Here is a 21,372-nt window from a genome sequence, read left to right as displayed (position 1 = left end):
TATCAAGAGGGTGGCCATTAGCAGCCATAACTGCTCTCTCTCTCTCTCTTTCTGTCTTTCTCTCTCTCTCTCTCTCTCTCTGCATTTCCTATGACATAACTTCCTTTTCCTGTCAGCAAGCTCCTCCCACCACATGTGACTTAGGCTGCCTGTGATGTAAGCAGGTCATATGGCCTATTAATGGGTGGGTAAAACCTTCAAATCTAAGTTGCTACTATACCCCTAAACCAAGAATGTTCTCTCTTTCCTTAGTATTTTAATAAGTCTTTCTGTTTCTTTTATGGATCTATCATGTCTATTTCATTTTACTACCATTTATTTTCCTTAAGCACAGAGTCATGCTTTACTTGGCTTTGCACCCAGTACACTGTTGCACATATATCAGGTACTTAATATATTTTTTTTAATTGTAGGTGATTGTCATTTGACAGACTGGTCAGAGTGGAGTACTTGTGAATTAACATGCATTGATGGCAGAAGCTTTGAAACTATGGGTCGTCAATCTCGTTCAAGAACGTTTGTAATTCAGTCATTTGAAAACCAAGACAACTGTCCTGAACAGGTGTTAGAAACTCGCCCTTGTACAGGTACTACAACCACTTTTATGCATCCTTATTTTCGGCAATTGTCGAGTCACTATTCAATGTTCTTCACAATAAGAAGGAAATGTATAACGTAACAATGATCACCTTTTTTACTTTTAGGCGGAAAATGCTATCACTACATATGGAAAACCAGTCTTTGGAGAAACAATGAGCGTACGGTTTGGTGCCAACGCTCAGATGGTATTAATGTCACAGGTATTTCTGCCTAGTATCAGTATAGGCACTTTGGAAATTTCTTCAAATATTGCCTTGACTTTTCCATTGGGGGAGAAGGGGGTTCTCCCTTTATTTTCCTTAGCTTACAAATAGAGCATCACTGAACAAAAACATCAGAAAGAACAAATTCCTAGTTATTGGCTAATATATGTTCCTGGCATTTGAAGTCATAGGATTTAGAGATGAGTGAAGAAATTACTACATCTAATTCACCCCATTTTACAAATGAGGAAACTGAGACCCAAAGAGTTTTAAATGATTTATCCAAAGCCACATAGATCATAAGTAGGAGAGCTACAAATTGAACCTGAGTACTGAGATTCCAAATTAAGTGCTCTGCCTCTGGGACATATATGGCAATTATTAATGCTTGGTGGTGATCATTTGTTTGAAAAAGGAGTGAATGAGTTACTTGCTTGGAAGCTGAGAGAGAAAAAATAGAAACATGAGTCAGTTTTCATTAACCAGAAGACTCAAATGTTCAGTCTCAGCCTTGCTCGCACACAGTGATCCTGTGTTCAAAACAATAAACAAAGCTCTCTAGAGAATTCAGGAATACCAAGGCCACCACAAATACACAAATAGACAAGCCACTCCTACTTCTTACCTGGTTGGTCCATGACTACAGCTAATTGATAATGCTGTCATTGAAAATGTTAGAGCATATATGCCTCCATAAATTATCACTTTTATTTACTCAGGAAGGACCAGTCTGATACAGTGGAAAGTGTAGTAGGATTTGGTCCTAAAGGACATGGATTTGAATCTGTACTCTATTGCTTTCTACTTGAATAATGTAGAACAAGTTTTTTAACCTATCTGGGTATCTTTGGATGGGTTTGGAACCTTCCAGGCAGCTAGGTGGTACAATGGATAAGAGGACTGAACCTAAAGTCAGGAAGACCTGAGTTCATATCTAGACTCAGACACTAGCTATGTGACTCTGGACGAGTAACTTAACCGCTGTTTGCCACAGTTCCTTCAACTGTAAAATGAGGAAAATAAAAGCACCTAACCCCCAGGGTTATCATAAGAGGAAAGAAATGAGATTATATTTGCAAAATACTTAGTACAATGCATGACATATAGTAGGTGCTTAATAAGTACTTATTCCATTCTCTTTCCCCCTTTTCTCAATTTCCAAATCTGAAATTCTATGATCTTATGACTGTACTGTATTTAAATAGCAAGTTATGTATTTAGTTAATGCATACTTGCATACTGTTTTAACTAATAAGAACCAAAGGACTCACAGCCATTGACTTTACAATTTACTCAGACCCCATGGAGTCAGGGCCAAATCATTTAAAATATCCAGGATTCATCCCGATTTTTCACTGAAATATTTAATTTTAATGGTCTTACATAGTGGAGATAACATCAAATTCTGGTAATAATTTCTATAACTTTACTTACTGTATCAGTCTAGTGCTCGGTTATTGTGACACATTTTCAGGAATATATGAAAATACAGGTAGCCTGAATGAGAAATGGACAGGTATTCCTGACCCTGTAGGTAAATGAGATTTTTCTCAAGTCTTCTGCTAATAGTGTGGTATATAGATTTACTTTAAATCATGTCTGTGAGGGAGAATTGCTCTGACTATTAATTGGTTTTCAACTATATGGCAATTTAACTACACTGTAAACATAACATTAAAAAAACACACACTTCCCAAATAACCTACTCTGAGTTAATAAGTCATGCACTCTACCCCTGGCTTTTGCAGGCACATTTGATAAGCATATCCTCCCTGAAGTGGCTTGGATAGTCTTCTTAAAACAGGGAAGAGAATGGGAAGCTATTTGAATGCCTCATGTTAAAGAAAACCCCAAATGATGTCAAGGTTTTCTTTCTAGGTGGCTGTTCTGCTCAGTCACAACCTGCTTCAATAAGACAATGTAATCCAGCCTGCAGAAAACCTTTCTCCTATTGTACACAGGTAAGTGATAAGTTTCAGCCTAAAAAAAAAAGAAAGTAAAGAAAGCCTAATTCTTCCAAATCAAAGCTGTCAGAGGATCTTCTCCAGTCTGATAGAGTGTTAACAGGAATCTTGTGTGGGCATGATACCATCTAGCGGAGTATGCAGGAGCAAACCCAGCTGCAAAGGAATTTTTTTCTATTGGACTAAAAGACGAGAGAATTTTTCTGTCAATGTGCCCATCCCACAACTTGCCTGCCAGGCTTATAATTTATATTAAGTCTAATTAGTAATTAAGAGAGCTTAATTGTTTCATCAGTCCTAACTTTAGACCACCAACTACATTTGATCCATTTATATTGAAAGATAGTGTAAATGTATAGGTTCATAACTTCTTAAAGTAGTCATTAGCTGGAATTGATTCTATTGATAGCATGAGGAAATTTTTCATTCACTCTTGGTTTCAGTGGGAAATGTAAATCTTTGAAGCAGGATTTTTTCCCCCTCGGGGCTTACAACAAAATGTGTAATAAACTCCACTCAATTGCAGTTCTAGTATGTTCTAGCAACTGGTCTATGTAATGAAAAAACGTTTTGAATTGTGTTGTACCTTATAAAAGAAATGTGTTTCTTAAAATGATTTGCTAAAAAAAATGCAAGAAATCAATAATATTTTATAGTTGTCCTTTTCCAATGGGGATTAGACTTGGGACAGATTCCAGTGACTGGAGTTGGGCCTGTATTCAGCAAAGCTTCAATAAAGCAGTATCAATGTTTTCAAAGTCATATTTTTTTGGAGCAGAAGTGACTGCCTTCCTCCATCCCTGGAATTGCCCTGTCTTTTAATAAAACATAAAAGAATATGCGCCTGATCAATTAAAATCTTTTTTTTTCCCTAGCCGCAGGCATGTTTGACTGCATATCTTCCATACCCATGCTCCATAATTCTGCTTTTCCTTGAGACTGACAAGAGATATATCTTGGAAGGATGGCTTTAATTAGCTGAGCTGCTACTACTTTTCCTAATTAAGTCTCTTTATTGAATGTCCTATGATATCCTAAATTAAAACTGTGAAATATCATCACAAGAGTTGGTCTATATTCTATACTAATTACCTGGGAGAAAATTGCTGATTACACAGCACCAACATATTTTTCTTGAGTGGCTTTTTTTTAATGTTCTTTATTTTTTTTTCTTAAAGCCAGGTTCATTTGACCCATCCCTGTTTGGTTTGCATGCTTGTTAAATCTCTAAATATCTGCATAATAATTGATTACCTAAATAGGATGAGTTGATTCCGAATTATTTGAATAATTAGACACTCTATGGTAAATCTCATTCAAAATATACCAAGTACTATTTCCAGGCTTCGCTTTCTTCAATCCACCCTCAACTCAGCTGTAAAATAATCTTTCTGAGGCAGAGGGATGACTGTTACTCCTCTATTCAAAATCCTTCAGTGGCTCCCTCTTGTCTTTAGGCGAAAATCCAAACTTCTTAGCCTCTAATAAAGGCTCACTAAAATCTGGCTCCAATCTCCCATTCCAGGCTTATTTTGCTATCTAAAAGCTATCTACCCTCATTACTTCTACTTCCTCACATTCCACTCACTTCTCACTCCCTTGAAATCCTGTTTTCATTCCCTACCATTCAATTGAAACTTCAAATTTAACAATGACCATATGATTACCGATTTTATTTTCTTAGTTCTCAAATTCCATGAAATCTCTGCAGCATTTGATAGAATTGACCACTTCTTCCTAAATTTCTATAACATTATCCTCTCCTACTCCTTCACCTGGTCTGATTTTTTCCTTCCCATTTTCCTTTGCTGGTTGTAGGTGTTGATTTTATTTCCACATCTCTCCCATCCATTCTATTTTCTCCACTCATATATCAACCTCTATGTAATATGCTCATAATTGCTCTCCTAGTTCCCAGTCTCTCTACCCCAATCTATCTTCTACACAGCTGTTAAATACTTATGCCTAAAGCACAGACCTGCTCATATTACTCCCTTATGCAAACCTCAATGGCTCCCTATTGACACTGAGATATAATATACTGTTCTCTGTCATTTAAAGTCTTTCACAATATGACTTCAACCTATTTTTTCCAGAGAAATTTGGCAAGAGTGCTCCTCACACACTCTCTGTTCCATCTAAATTAGACTGACATCAGTTTCCGTTCCATCTCTCATCTCCACACCTTTGCCCAATTTGTGTCCTCTGTGCCTATAATGCTTTCCCTCCGTATCTCTACCTCTTGGAATCCCTAGCTTCCTTCAAAACTCAGATCATGCGCTACCTCTTACAAGACGTTTTTTCTCAAGTCCTCTGTCTCCCCTCTCAATTGTTAGTGGTTTCCTCACTGACATTACTTTGTATCTTCTCACCCATGTATGTATTGTTTTTACCCTAGTAGGAAATAAGTTCCTTGAGATAGGAACTGAATGCCTCACCCATATTTGTATCCTTGGCACATAGATTATGTAATAGGTGCTTATAAAATGCCTATGAAATTGACAAATAACTATTTGGAGTTGTGTTTCCAAGGGTGGGAACCCTCACCTGGTCAGAGCAACATTCTTGAAGGTGGTCTATGCAGAGCAGCTCCTTGCATGTAGAATGAATTAGTGAGCACAGAATTGATGAGGAGTCAAAAAATAAAAGTTTGGTATGGGGATTTGGAGCATTCCTACTGAAAACTGGGCAAGATATTGAGCTCAACTCACAGCAAGGGGGATTTGGGTTAGACATTAAAAAGAATGCCCTGGGATGGTTGTAAACCTCCCAGGAAACAAAGGGAGGTGGACTGCCAAGCTTCATAATTCTTCAATTCCATTTTCAACTGCCTTGGTCCGGGGCATGAAATTGGAGAGCCATTTTTTTTATTCCCTCATGCCATGGGACTGCCTAGTACACTCACTCCTGGCCAACACAGTGTGTGTTAGGCAGTCAGCACCATTTAGGTGTGCTGACTGTTCAGCGAAGTGCTGGGCACCTCTGGGGACAGGGAAGGTGGGATACCTCAAAGGAGTTTATAACTCAAAGGGGAATTCAGTACATAAAAAGAAAAAAAGGCCCTGAGGCTTTGCAAAGGAGATAGGCTACAATTGTGTTCAGCTCTTCTTATCTATCTAAGTGCTGCTGGAATGCTGGAGTAAATAAATGGCACTATCAGAGGCAGCAAGGATTAATCCCCAAAGGCTCCTGTGGACCCAGGAGCTGCATGAATGTTTACAAAGACTTTCACAATGTTAGGAAAAGAAATAATGTTAATGCCTTACATTTACAATGAATTGTGGTTTTATATTCAGCAGGTAGAATAACCATGGCCACCTTTGAAAACCTGACTGTGTTTATTCTAAAACTAGAGGATGACTCTGGTATTTGAAAAAAATGGAGCTTATTTATTCAGTTTCAGCCTTATTGGCAAAACAGGTGCTTAAACTCTTAAGTTGCCAGAGCAAGTAGTTTGGATCTTAAGTAATTTCTATGCTTAATTTATTATGGTTTTAGCTGTACAACTGGTTATGTAAACTTAATTATGTTTATGATGTAGGGTGGAGTCTGTGGCTGTGAGAAGGGCTATACCGAGATAATGAGATCAGATGGTTTCTTGGATTACTGCATTAAAATACCAGGCTCAGAGGATAAAAAAGCAGATGTTAAAAATTTTGCAGCAAAGAACAAACCTGTGAATTCCAAAATACATGATATTTTCAAAGGATGGTCACTTCAACCTCTTGATCCAGGTAAGTCTGAATTATAAACATTCAAGTAAATCTTGTGACTGTAATCTCTGATGTGTCTGATTCATGGCGTGGCTAGGTGAAGGGAAAAGTTGACTAAGGTTTGCCCACATTCCACCTCAGTTCAAGGAACAGAATGCTAGGCTATATTAAGGAAATGGACTAGGGCAGAACTAGGTTAAAAAAATAGGGAGATATATTTTGTCAATTTAATAATGAGGGAAAGCATAATGATGGTTAGAACTGTCCAGCAATGGAAAAGGCTTTCTTGTGAAACTGCGAGCTTCCCCTCACTGGAAGTGTTTAAGTGCAAGTTGGATGTCCATTTGTCAAGGCTGGATGGAGTGTAAAGAGTAGACTGCATAACTTCTAACACACCTTGTAAATCTTTGTTTTGTGACTCAAAATGGAAGGGCAGAGCCTGAACTAGAAACCTTGGGATCTCTGGCAAGCACCACAGTCCATGCATGAGGCCTGTACCATAAAACAGACCCCTAGCTGAAGCGAATGGAAAATAGCATCTCCTAACAGGAGACATGGTGACCCTGGGACATTGATAACAGTCTGTGGTTGAAGAGGCTGTCATACCCAGGGGCAAAGAACTCACAGCATCCGTTATTGAGTAGCATACTATTTTAATGAATTATTTTTTTTTTGCCAAATAGATACCATGAGCTCTTGCTTCTAATGAAACAAGTTGTCAGCATCTTTTAAAGCATATGGAAAAGAGTCCCAGTTCTGTCCTAATTGTGGTTCTGTGGAGGGGAAGGGAAGGAAATAGCAAGGGGAGAAACTGAAGGAAAGGCAATAACTGCCTCATGCTCTCCAGTTCCATTTAGTTGAGGCTTGCCATATTCTCAGCATTATATGAGGTGCCTTGATTGCATTTTAAAGAATAAAAAATACCCTCTACCTTCAAAATAACTTTCTAATGCTATTTTTTGCTTCTCTTCTCCTAGGTTGTCCTCCCCTTCTGTGTGTTTGCATTTCCAATCTACTTTTCTCTTTCATACTTTTCTCTTCAGTGAAGCTTACACATAAAATCACTTTCAAACTAATTAGAAGGAAAATGCTTATAGATGTGAATCAACTTTCATAAGGAGAGGACCTTGTCTCTTATTCTTTTTCACTAAGTTGTTTTTATTACTTACTAGAAAGAAAAATGACTTTCAAGTTGGAGAAACTAGGTTCAAACCTGACTCAAACTCCTACTATTTGTGAAACCTCAAGGAATTTATTTAACCTCCTTTTGCTTTACTCAGTACTAAATGTACTGTTGGACTAGGTGTCCAGTAGACCAACTTAGTTGCTTGAGAATATCAATTGTTTAATTCTTTGTAGCATTGTGTCTAGTATATAATAGGTGCTTAATAAATGATTTTTGATTCATTGCAAAAGCAGAACTCATTGTCCTTCTCCTCAAACTCATTCCTCTTATGAACTTCCCTATTTGTTGAGGGTACTACCAATCTTCCAGGTGCTGAGGTTCACAGCCTCAGTGTTTGCCTCAACTTTGCACTCTCATTCACCCCATCTGATCACTCAGGTGCTACATCCTTCATTCATCATCTTCTCTCCTCTCACATAGCCATCACCCTAGTTCAGTCCTCTGTCTCCTCTAACTTGAACTATAACAGTGGCCTCCTGCTTGGTCTTCCTACTTCAGATCTCTCTTCTCCCTAATCCATCCTTGACATGGTGGCCAAACTAATTTCCCTAAAGCACAGATCTGACCATGTCATTGTCCTATGCAGTCAACTCCAGTGATTCCCTATTGCCTCCAGAATCAAGCACTTCTGTTTAGCTTTTGGAGCCCTTCACAATCTGGCCCCAATTTGTTTTCCAACTTTACTTCATATTATTCACTTCCACACATAATGTGGGTGGTCCAGACAGGCTAGACTTCAGGCTGTCTCCTCATAATCTGTTTCCTGTTTCTTTGCCTTGGTACTGCCTATCTATCCCCTACTCCTCCTTACTTCTTTCTCTCCTAGTTTCCTTCATAGTACAAGTATCATGTTCATCAGGCTTTTCCTGCTCACTCAAGCTACCAATGCCTCCCCTCTCCGCAAATCACCTTGGATCTATTTTCTATGTACCTGACCTTTTGTGTTGTATGCCCCAGCTAGACTGCAAACTCAGAGAGAAAATCCTCTTTACCTTTATCTTTGTTTCCCTAGCACCTACCACAGTGCTTGACACCCAGGGAGTGCCTAATGAATTATTGTTTTTTTTGTCAATTTAATGGCTGGTTAGATGTTGTAAGACTTCTGTGATCTCTTCTAGACCTGCAATAGAATGATATAGGAATAACTAGACACTTAAATGAGAGTGTTGTGATATGCAGAGGATCAAGTTCCCTCCACCATTTTTTAGACTATTTCATTGTAGGGAACTGGTGTGTAGTACTAATGGAGTGAAATTGGAAATGAGAGTCAATATTCCTGAATACCACTTATCAAACAATACTAGCTAGCACTGACAGCAAAGAAACAACCCAACACCAAAAGATCTGGTCTTTTACTTCTTTCAATTTTTTTTTTTGTTTGTAGGACAGTGGATCACTTTGATTCTAGCTAATTGTCCTGCCTTACCTGAAGTCAGTGAAATAATACCTTTGCTATCTACCTAAATTTCTAGTGCAGGCTCACCAGGGCCAAGAGGTTGGGTCAGGTCTTGTTAAACAAGGCCAATACTGGGTTCCAAAATATTCCAGATATCTGATGTAGACACAACTTAGATTTCTAGTAATTATCTCCGGACAACACAGTGGGGCATTTATGAACCCAGATCCCTAAGAACATTACTTAAGGGACATGAAAAATTCTGCTTAATTGTGAAATAAAAAATAAGGAAGTCCCCCCAATTCAGGACTTAAAATAGGGTGATTTCATCACTAGTGTTTCAAAGGGCTTGGAATCAAAGGTTTCTTAGAAATTTCATGACCTTAGAAAACTAGAGTTACTTTAGAGAGCCCTCATTCCAAAAACTGCTTAAGGCTTGAAAATGTCCTAGAAAGGAATGACTGAAATAAATAGGCAGAGCAAAATCAGAATTAATTGTGCTTTTATTCAAAGAAACTGCTATTTACTATAGATCTGATTGTTTTTCATTTCACGTAAGACTTAAAATGAGAATGATGATGTGTATCTTGAACCCTACTTAATTACACTCATGCAATATAATAGAAGTGTCTATATATGCATATTAACATGCACAAGGCAGTTCTTTTGGTATTCTCTGGTATTTTCTCTTTTGGTCAAATAGTATGCTGCATTGGTTATGCATTAATTACATGGACACAGACTAAATTGTTTAATTGCCAGAAACAGTTAAAATTGCTGGATGGTTTGCAACTCTTTATGTCCTCTTGTAAGTAGTAAGAGCAACAACTCACACATGTGAAGACACAGCTCTTTATGATTTTTAAAGGTTTCTTTCCCCCCACTGTGATTATACTCTGAATTAGCTACTATATATACAGGGTATCTCAAAAGTCTTAGCACAGTTTACATTTTACTAAGCTTTTGGGACACTCTGGATTTTTATCCCTGCTTTCCAAAATGAGGTAACTGAGTCTCAAAGAGAGTAAAGGAACATGGTCATAGGCACACACCTTGTAACTGTCAAAGCCAAAATTAGAAACCAAATCTCCTAATTCTAAATTAAGGGTGCTCTTTCTCCTACCCTTCACTCATATGTCAATGCAGGTTTAACTTGAATTATAAAATCTGGAATTGAATTTGAATTTATTTTGCCTTCTGATATTTTCCTTCAATCATCAATCTGCTCAAACATTCACAAATGTAATGCATGCAAAATTGTTTCTGCATAATTTTTTTTTAAAATGGAGGAAGTATACAGCTTGTGTAGATACGTCATAGCAAAAAGTAAATTCGCAGAAATAATCAGTTACACTGGTTGTTTGGCATCATATAGATGAAATAACCCATTGATTGAATATGTCTTGTTTTCACCTAGTTTCTTCACAGATAGATACCAATGTACTGAGACATTTTATTTGTATTGATGACAAGGCCCTTGTAATATCAAACAGCCAGAAGCATAGTAAAACTTATGATCAATTGGATGTTTTAGTAGCCTGTAAATACAGGCTATATTTATGTGGATCAATTTGCTCAAGGACAGACTCCTCAGAATGAAAACTCTTGTCCATGGTGAATAATTACCATATTGGTATTGATATGTAAATGAAATTGTGTTTTGCTTTCAAAGGCCTTTCATTAAATAGGTCATGGAAGGCTAAAACTGGAAAGGATCTCATGTTATAGGTGAGGAAACGGAGACCTAGAGAGATCTCATGATTTGAGTTCATATCATTGAACTCAAGTAAGTGAGTGAGTGAACTGAATGCAATGTATGCTCTAGTAAGTAATAGAGATAGAATCTGGGCCCAGATCTCCTGAATCCTCTTCCAGTGTTCTTTCCATTATGCCAACACATAGAGAATACAGGTTGTTTGTTTGTTATTTTTATTTTATTTTTGGTAAGTGCTGGGGTTTTTATTAGTTGAAGGTAGCTATTGGTGAGGAATTGGCTACATTGAGGAATTTCCTTTATCAATGTAGATCAGCATTTCAAAGTCCATAGACTGAAACACTCAATAGTTAAATGTTTTGTCCATGGCCACATAGGCAATATGTATTAGAGGAGGGATTTGAACCCAAGTCTTTCTGAATCCGAGGACTCTCTATCTATCACACTGTGCTCTTTCTCATAGAAACTTGGTAATTATGTCTGTGTATTAATAATTCTAGTTAAGAAAGAAGGCATTTTTGCCTTATTAATAACACTCCCCAAATTAAAAAAAATTCAGACAATGATTCCAAGTAAGATAATAAATAAAAATATAGACTATTTTAAAGATAAAATATCCAATGGTTATATCATTTCATTAAAGAATGGCATTCCCCTTCAATGTTGCAAATCACAACCCACTCATGCCTGCCCATTAACTTTTGCCCAAGATACCCCACAAGTCCACTACAAAGAACCCACTTAATGTGCTCAAGGGCCCAGTAAGATATAACAGTCCAATAGTGTGCCAAGAAAGAAAAAAAGGCTTATAAATTCCAAATTCTGTTTTCCTCTGGAATGTTTGTGAATACCATTTAATACTGATGATATAGTATGAGACAGGCTAAAGCTCTAATATTAATTTCAAGTCCATGATTAACATCTGGGTTTTTCAAACATTCCTTTTTTATTCATACGAGTTAGTACCTTACATATTAGTCTGTTTCTTTTATCTTTGCATTTTAACAGATGGCCGAGTTAAGGTCTGGGTTTATGGTGTTTCTGCTGGTGGTTTTCTCCTCCTGATTTTCCTGATATTTACATCTTATCTTGTTTGGTAAGTACTATATCATGTGAAAATCCATAGCATTTGGCTGGGTGGCATGTTACACAAGAAGAAAACAGGTTATAGCAAAGTTTATACAGGGGTTTGCCAACAAATGTTTAACAACAGACTTAGAAAATTGTATGCAAAACACATTAGTAAATTTAATCTGCATTATTAGCATTTTCTCCATCACTTTCTTAAGTCTAGGAAATCAATAATCATTCAAAACTTTATGTGTAGTACTTGCTCATTTCTGAGGTATAAAATGCTTATACTGAAAATTTAGCAATTAATTATTGCAAATTAGTACAAGACAACCTTGGTTATATGTATATAAAAACAAGTATATTCATATATTGGTTATTATGTTTTAATATAATTTATTTCCCTGTAATCCTAGGTTTTGTATTTTGTGCATTTAAAAGCATTATTCTGATTAAAAATCCATAGACTTCACTGGACTACTAAATGGGTCCATAACACATAAAAAGTCAAGAAATCTGGTTCAGAATATCCAAATGACCCTTGAAATCATGATTAAAGTATATCCGTCATTTCCACAAAATTGGTCTTCTTAGGGTGCTCTTTTCTATCAGGGCTCCTACTTTGCTTAGTCTAATTATTGAAGGTACTATCTTCTTGATGCTCTGTTTTGCAGAAAAATGTCAAAAGACTTTGAGAATCCTCACCCAAGGAATTACTTGTTTAATATGATAAGCGTATCTTCATTAGGCTATCAATATGGCCTAAAAATATACTTGTCTTGAACATCTAGAATGAACTGACCAGTCCACCTGGTCAAATAACTTGTCAGCAAAGTTTTTTTAAAATATAAATAAAAGCAGTTTGATAGAATTAGACAGTTGTGAGATGAAATCATTTAATTCACCATCTCCATCCATACTTTGAAATTTTGATCAGACTGTAAAATGATATTGGTGAAGTTACTTACTCCACTTTGGACGTGAACTGCATAGGACAAGAAGACCTGGATGCTTGGTGGTCTGTAGTGTTTGGAGGAGTGCCCACATCAATGAAAATCTTCCTTTGGAGGCTATCTCCATAAACAGAGTATCTGATACCCCATGGAAAGTGAGTCCTTATCGCACTTCTTGCCCATCTGGGTGGCTATAAGGAATTCAAACACTTTTTAAAGACCTATATTAATGGGATTTGTTATTATTGCATTGCTTTAGAAATCGGAGTGATTGCTACATCCAGAATTTAAAAAATAAAACAAAACAAAAGAGAGTTTACTCTGTAGAATGTAATTTGGCTAACTAGCTGGCCTTGAAGCTGACAAAACTGAATGTTTTCAGGTGTGTTGAGAATATTAAAAACACTGAATATGCAATTAACTTCCTAGGCATGATTTTCAAAGAGAACTTTTTTCCTGTTTTTTTTTTCCCTGAGATCAAAGTTTTACTTTTTTCCCCTGAAATTAGAATTGAGATCTTTCTATTCTTCCTTCTTTATATTCGTTACCTGTCTCATAGCAGAGGCAATGTTTCCTTAAGTTTTTTTTTTTTTTTCCCCAAGTTTGCATTTCAATTCAAATCCGTGCTTGGCTAATTTAGTCAGAAAGCCTGTTACTATGACAACAGAGGTGGTTAATATCGATAGCTTTGGTCAGACAAAGTTGATAAAAGGATAGTATATTGAAAATACCTCCTTCATAAAAGATCTGAAAGAGACTCTTTTCAACATAAGCCATGTTTGCACATACGAATGTGTTCCAAAGACCATGCCTTCAAGGATAACTTTCATGTTGATCAATTAAAGAGAAGGATCTGTATAATCTAGTTTGAGGAACCTATATTAATCTCTCCTATCCTTGCCACTGAGTAAGTTTAATTGGGCTTGGTCATCAGTTCATGGTATTAAAACTGAAAGAGATTTTAAAGATCATCTAGTTGAACTCATGCATTTTACAGTGGAAGAATCTGAAGCCAAGAGAGGGGAAATTACTTGGTCTCCAGGCTCGAAAATCCAGGCTCATTACATTCCATGATGTTATATCACTTTCACAAAAATATGAATGTGCAAATGTTCTTTCACTAGGTCTATCTACATGTCCCTGTTGGATCTTAGATAGCAAATATGATTAGAGCTGTTAGTGTGTTAACAAAAAGTGGGCTTCAGTTTTACTTATCTTCCATTATGTAGATCATAGATCATGAAATGTTAAAGTTAGAATGGATCCTGGAAGTCATATAGTAAAATATTCCCTAATTTTACAGATAAGGAAACTGAGGTCCAAGGTGGCAAAGCTAGTGAGGGAAGATCCAGGAGTAGGATCTGGATAGTCTTGTCCTTTGTCCAGCATTCTTGTCAATATATAATAAATAAAAGAATTAAGCTTGGAAGAGAGTTATCTATGTTCTAACAAGTTTATTTATTGGATAGAGAATTATTTAAATTACCAAGTGATTATCTTTTATAACTTAGTGGAAAACAGTACCAAAGCAACTGGCAACTAATAGCCAATATTGTATATTTAGTCACAAGACAGAGACCTAGCTATTTCATTTTTTAAAAAAGAAAAGTTTTGTTTTCTTCTAGTAAAGAAAAATTACTTGTGTGAAGATCACCGCAATTGGATTTAGACAATTAAAGTAGCTGGTTTGTCAGTGTCCTACCAAATGGAACTCTTGGTTAATATTTCTGAATATCTACAGAACAATGATAACTCATGTGTATAAAGCTGGCCCTGAGACATACCGTGAGATCCAGAAATGCCTTCTGAATTCTAAAGAGAGATTAATTTATGGTCAGTCTAGTTTCCATGTTAAACATTCCAGTGCTTTGAAAATAAATAATCTGTGCACAACATATTTGTGAACTCTCAAGGAACCAGACCATGACCATGACCATGACAGGTGACATTGTAGATGCCATTGTTTATGAACTGTTTAGCCTGGTTTCCTAAGTGCCCCTGGCAACTCTTCCTATGGACTGATTCATATCTATGAAATATATAACAAATAAAAAATCAATAAAGACTCAGATAAACATCCTACTCTGCCTTATGGAAGGTAGTGTGTGTAGTGGATACACTGTTGGCTTCATTGTCAGGAAGACAATGAACTAGGTTCTAGTTCTTCCTTACATGTTGGCTATGTGACCCTGGACAAGTCACTTAATGACACAGAGCCCTACATAGCCCCTTGAGACTAACTGTAAAGTACGGATCAGGTACTGATCTGCATTGATAGTTTTCTAAAATAACTTTCCAATACCAGAAAAATCACAAATCTAGCCAAAAAATATACTATTAAAAAGATTTAAAACAAACATTCAGTGACAGCTTTGTCAGCAGCAAACAAATGATTTGAATTGTGTTGGTACTGTATGGATGATGCCTGAATTAACCTATACACATTGCAATATGAAGAATTATGATCATTTGAAAGGAAATAGGATGAAAATATAGACAGAAATACTTAGGTTAAAAATGGAAAGATTTCCTAAAAATCGAATAAACAAAAGAATCAAACCCTCCTTACTCATAAATGTAAAAAACGTTATAGACATTTCTAGCTATTGATGAGTTACAAGCTCAGGTTTCTATGATTCCTTACTGTATAAGTTAAAATACTCTCATTTTAGGAGTTAATGCCAGAGAAACTTCCTTTTATACATTTCAATATTCTTCAACAACCAAAAAAAATAGATGAAACTTTAATCTGATAGTCAAACTCACATCATTAGCCAGTTGGAATAAGGCTCATTGATGTTTAGGCTTCAAGAAAATATTTAAATATTAAATATTCGAAGACTTACAATTATCATCTTCATTATGTATATTTATTAATAATATTATAATTAAGTTTAGAGTCATAATAGATACTGTTGCATTTGTGGCAGGGATACAGATTTGATGTAAGTGTAGAGATTCTGTGAAGCTCTCATCAAAAGTTGCTAATGGACCTTGACCTGAATAGGAGAAGTCATAGAATTATTTGAAGTATAGACAGCTTTCATAGATGGATATCTTTTTGAATTAGGGAAGAACATTCCCCCTAATAACTTTGTGTCATCTTTCACTGAGTCTTTTACCTTCACTATCTCCCACAAATCCATTCAATTGACAAATTCTGTCAAGCTTTCCTTTTACTATTTCTCTATTTCATCCCTTCATTTTCATTTTGCCACCCATTCCCCAGTTCAAGCTTTCATAATCTTTCAACATGGACTACGTAAAAGACTCTGAACTGATTTTTATTTTCTAACTATAGTATTTCACATTTTCTGTCTCTCCAGATTTGAGTTTGTCCAACTCAAATAGAAAGAGTCACTAAACCATGCATGGGATTCCTGCCACATATTGACTTAGAAAACCACATAACAACATTATCTATGTTCTATTGTATTTTTTAAATTTTTGTTAAATATTTCCCAATTATATTTTAACCTGGTTCCAACAGTACTCAGGAGTATTGCCGCTTCCTTGCAGGCCATAGACCTCATGTTTGACATCTCTGCTCTAGATTAATCATTCTATGGCACCATTTTGATTGTGTCATTTTCCATCCCTCCTGCCACCCCACTTTAGCCCTCCATAGAATTCCTCTCATCTACCTTTCCATATTCTCATATATGTATTCTAGCCTACATGAAATGAATACCACTCCCATTCTGTGGATTATAATTTCCTGCTTTGGTGACCGTTTTGTATTCCATTCTATTAATCAGAAATGCCACTGGGAGCCACTACTCACCCAGATCCTTATTTTGTAGAAATCCTACAAGTCCTCAAAGGCCAAACCTAAATGCTTCTCCTCCTGAAACCGCCCTGATAACCCCAGCCTATAGTTTCTCTCTCTCTCTCTGTCTCTCTGTCTCTCTCTCTCTCTCTCTCTCTCTCTGTCTCTCTCTCTCTCTCTCTTTCTCTCTCTCTCTGTCTCTCTCACTCTCTCGCTCTCTCTCTGTCTCTCTCTCTCTCCCTCATGAGGTATTCTTATTTCAATTATCACGTACTTCCTTAACTTGTAATTATATTCTCTTACTGCACTTTGAGGTCTTTGAGGATAGGGACCACATGTTACCTTTTTTTTTGTATCTCTCACAGTGCTAAGCACATTCTTTGGTGTTGTTTATAAGGACAAATTAAATGGTTCTTTGCTTATAAATAATCTTGAGAATTTTGCCAACTGAGAGCTCTCACAGAGCCTATATTTCACTAGCCTTAGAGCAAAGGTAAAGATGTAGAATCAGTCAAAAGCATGTTTATATAAATGCATAAATAACATGTCTCTGCATATTAGCTATTTAAAGGGAACTAGAAGCTCATTTTACTGAATTTGTTATATGATTCTTTGGGGGACCATGACCTAGAGAGTTTTCCATTATCTCCTGGAGCAACAAGGATTGCCAAAGGGAAGAACAAAGCTAGCTTGGCCTAAAGATTTTATATGGTTGCAAGTCTTTAGCTTCTGTAATAGACAAAGGCAAGTACCATTAAAAACTCAGGAGTGCTAGAAAGAAAATATGAAGAAATAGCCTCCTTAAAGGCCACTTTGTTCAAATCCAGTCCTCTGAATATCCACTCAATTTCTCTTCCTTTGGTGTTCCTGATGCCAAGGTTTCTTGGGCAATAAAGATTCATGAGGCAATTTAGTGGAAAAGACCACTGGGTGATATTTTTATTAACTTAAGCATAGCACATGGCAATTACCTGAGACAACTTCATCTACTCTACCTTCCCTTATGCAACTGTGGGACTTTAGTTCCTCCAGAGGCAGATAAAGATGATCTTTCATATAGCTAACCTAACCAGTAACTGCTGAAGTTGAAGTCTATAGGGTGCTTTCAGGGAGAACATAAAGGAGGCCTGGACTTAAAAATAGGTGGCATAAACAACCTTCATGGTATAATTTTAAGGATGCCAAGAAGCCTACATTCCCCATCGAAATAAATGAACAAATAACTTTATCAACAATAGCAGATTCATATCTGGAATTACTCAATTCATTCTTTCCAGCTTTAAGTTTTTGTCTCCTTCTAATACTCCTGGGAACAATACCACTTTAAACCTTAAGGTGAACATGCTTATTGGCTCCTTTTGAAACAAAATATTTTCATGAATGGGAGAGTGAAGTGTAACAAACTAATTTCCCAAAATTTAAAGGGAGGAAATGAGGAAGAGCCTGAGGACCTCCCAAAAAAAACTTTCCTGATTTCATAGCTGTGCCAATTACAGTCTGGCCACAAATCTCTCATTTTAGTCATGAAACTTTCTTTCCATGTGTGGTCACTTTTAAAACCCTGGTATCTAAATGAAGTAATACCTTTTCCCAAAGGATTTATTAAGTATTCTCAACTTTAAAATCATTTTTAACATTTGCCACAAATATTCCGAATGTTACTGGCCAGGACAATCTCTACAACCAAGTCCAGGTTTACGAAGGCTTGGGCTCCTATGATCTTGCCTTATAAAAAGCTCCTATTCTAAAACCCTCAAAATTAAGGCCACCTCAGAAACAACTTGGCTAATATGTGGCTACTAAGAGTTCAATACCAATTTTGAGATCACCATATTTCTAAAAGGAGTTAGGAGAACTCTTGTTATATCTGAGGTAAATTCCAGCCTTTTGCCCAAGCTGTTTCAGAAAACTTTTTTCTCCTTGGTGAAATCTAGACCAAACCTATCAGTCTTTTGGAGTTTTAACACCAAAAGTCATTTACTTATTATTTTTGTTTTGGTTTTAGATGCTTCACTTTCCTATCCCTGCACTCATCCCCCATTTAAGGGATGATATTCTTAGGATTAGCTGTTAAAGGCTTTGAAAGAAATCCCATAAAAAGTAATAGAGGAAGAGAAAGTCTCATAGGAAAAGACTGAAATGTTGCTGAGAACAAGAACCTGGAATTTGAACTGGAGGCATATCAAGCTGCAATCAAAAGAATATTCAGGTTTTTTTTGGCTATGGATCTGAGCTGAAATTCTAAGTCTGCTATTTATTACCTATGTGACATTGAGGAAGTCACTTCCTCTCTTGGGGCTTCAGTTTCCTCATCTATAAGATTAGATATTGAATTAGATGCCCTCTAAGGTTCTTTTCAGTTATAAATCTAGAATCTTATACATGCAAACACATACATCTATAGGAATGTATACATGTTTATTTGCACATGCATGTTGCATGCATATGTATATGTCACATGCATGTATATATTTGCATGTATACACATGGAAATGCAAATAAACAAACAACACAAAACCACCATTCTTAACGATAGGGTAATGAGTAGAGTTGACCTTGGAGCCAGGCATGAATTCATGTTTGCCTTCAACATGTATTAGCTGGGTGACATGAAATGTCACTTAAAATCCTAGGACTCAGGTAACTCTCAAAGACTATAAATTACATATGATTCAATGATCTGCAATCATGGAGAGAGTTTCTGCATCAGGAGTTAACTGCACTCATGAAATCTCAGATCTAGATCAACAAAAAGAAAACAAAACACAAAAATGCATCCCTTGCCTCATCAGAGAATTCCCTTTACCAATGAAATTACAGGTTTGGACCCTGGAAATGTACGTATTATATATGTGCACATCTGACCCATATTTAACTAAAATTTCATTTTATTTTGAAATATTTATGACCTCCCTTGAGATATCTAGAAACACTATGGTTGATTCTGGTTTTAGAAGCATGCTGAATAGTTTCCTGCCCATAAATAATCATGAAAACTCAGCCAGTTTAGGATCATAATGTATCTTAACATCTATTGCAGGAGACTCCTGACAAATCTGGGATGAGGAATTTGTGAAAATTGTATACCTTGGGTATTTTTGTCCAGCCCCCAAGATTTAATCCTTAACTGTCACACTCACAGCTTGACTTACCTCAAAATAAGTGGTGTGTCATAGATAATCTAATTTTCTGGCATTTAAGAGATGTACATTTATTTTAAAACATAATATTAAAAGATAGCCCTCTTAGTTCCCCTACCTTTCCTACCCACAGGTCAGTGCTGATTTTAAATAATTGGAGTTTGGGGTTTTTTAATTTGTTTTTCTTTTCTTTTTGGTCTTATAGTCATGGCCAGACTGGAGGCCCGGTGGCTGGAGGCTGATTATAAGAATATTAACTGACATTTGTATAGCTCTTTAAAGTTTGCAAAATACTTTAAATCTATTATCTCATTTGAGTCTCACATCACTCCGACCCTAATTGATCTGGTTTTCTTATCTACAAAAGGGTGTAGCCATACTCACTGAACTCTCTAAGCAGTAGATGTGAGAGTGACATACATCACACACAAGAATAACTGTGCAAATACTCATTAGAGCCCTTGTCCTAAAAGGGCCTCCAGTGTCTCAGCTTAAGAAGGTCAGAGGTCTGGCAAGGCAAGGGCTGAGGAGGGATATATGTTTACCTAAAAACAGTAGTTCAAGAATATTGATGTTCCAGCTGCTTCTGATGTTAAAACATGAAGTGAGGAATAAGCAGTTGAGGGATTAAATGATGAGCATCTGAATTCCTGTTTTCTCATTTTTAAAAATGCCTTTAGGTCTGTGCACAAAGGAAAACAAAAGTGGGCAATCTCTTTTAAGCTGGCCAAGTTCTTTCTAGAGTGAAAGCATTTTTTGTTTTGTTTTTTGGGATTTTTTTCTAGTTTTCAGTAAGATGCCAGCCCTCCTCCCTTGTCAGTCTAGAAGATTAAAAGAAAAAGACATTTTTTTCTAGCTGAAGTCACTAAATTTCAGCTAAAGAAATTCATTTATTGTCACTTGCAAATATGAATGAATTAATGCCTCAACTACTGCTGGGGTGTGTTGCAGGGTTTTGGTATCTGAACGAAGAATTTCTTTTCTCCTTTCAGCAAGAAGCCAAAACAACATCAAAGCACACCTCCCCAACAGAAGCCTCTCACCTTAGCCTACGATGGAGATTTAGACATGTAACAGGAAAAGGAATCCAAATGTAGACATCAACTGCCTTAACTGCTTCTTCCCCTTTTGTAGTTTTCAGACTTCTCAGTTTTTTGAGGAATCTCTTGATGTGATATACAGGGCAGAATATAAATATTGCAAACATAATTTTGCCTCTGGTTTATTTGGACACTGAGTCAAAGATCTTTAGGTCTGGCATTCTGGATTTCTTTTTGGGTTATTGTTTTCCTTCCTCCTCCCCTTCCTCAAGAGACCTGAAAAATCCATCTCCTCCTGTCAGAAAACAGGAGGAAGTGAACCTCGTGAAATTTCCACAGACTTGACGGAGATTTATCTTCAATGGCATGATGACAATCCTGAGGAGAGTCCAACCAAGGTGTCTGCTGTCGATGACGAGTTAAATACTGCATCCTTATGCACTATATTAGTGCAGATTCTTTATTCTTCCCATACATCAACACTGAGTTTTCTAGAGTTTACATATTGGTTCAAAGACTTTCAAATTGGATTGCCTATTTTGATGAACATAGAATGGGATACGCTTTCAGAAATTCTCTGAGTTTTTACATGGAAAATAACTTATTCTGTTTTGTACACTGGG

General features: G+C 36.5%; 1 protein-coding gene across 1 annotated transcript in view; it reads left to right on the top strand.

The window, feature by feature from the left end:
- Positions 1–20,783, top strand: part of THSD7B (thrombospondin type 1 domain containing 7B) — a 1,008,764-nt gene extending 987,981 nt beyond the window's left edge. The window contains exons 22-27 of the mRNA XM_036746882.1: positions 414–587; positions 705–800; positions 2,682–2,764; positions 6,309–6,501; positions 11,785–11,872; positions 20,702–20,783. Of these exons, the coding sequence (XP_036602777.1) occupies positions 414–587; positions 705–800; positions 2,682–2,764; positions 6,309–6,501; positions 11,785–11,872; positions 20,702–20,783 (716 nt within the window). The remainder of the gene's footprint in view (positions 1–413; positions 588–704; positions 801–2,681; positions 2,765–6,308; positions 6,502–11,784; positions 11,873–20,701) is intronic.
- Positions 20,784–21,372: the final 589 nt, after the last annotated feature.

Source organism: Trichosurus vulpecula, chromosome 2, assembly GCF_011100635.1.
Source record: "Trichosurus vulpecula isolate mTriVul1 chromosome 2, mTriVul1.pri, whole genome shotgun sequence".
NCBI lineage: Eukaryota > Metazoa > Chordata > Mammalia > Diprotodontia > Phalangeridae > Trichosurus > Trichosurus vulpecula.
Note: the sequence above shows the minus strand (reverse complement) of the source record. Positions and strands in the feature narration are given on the sequence as shown.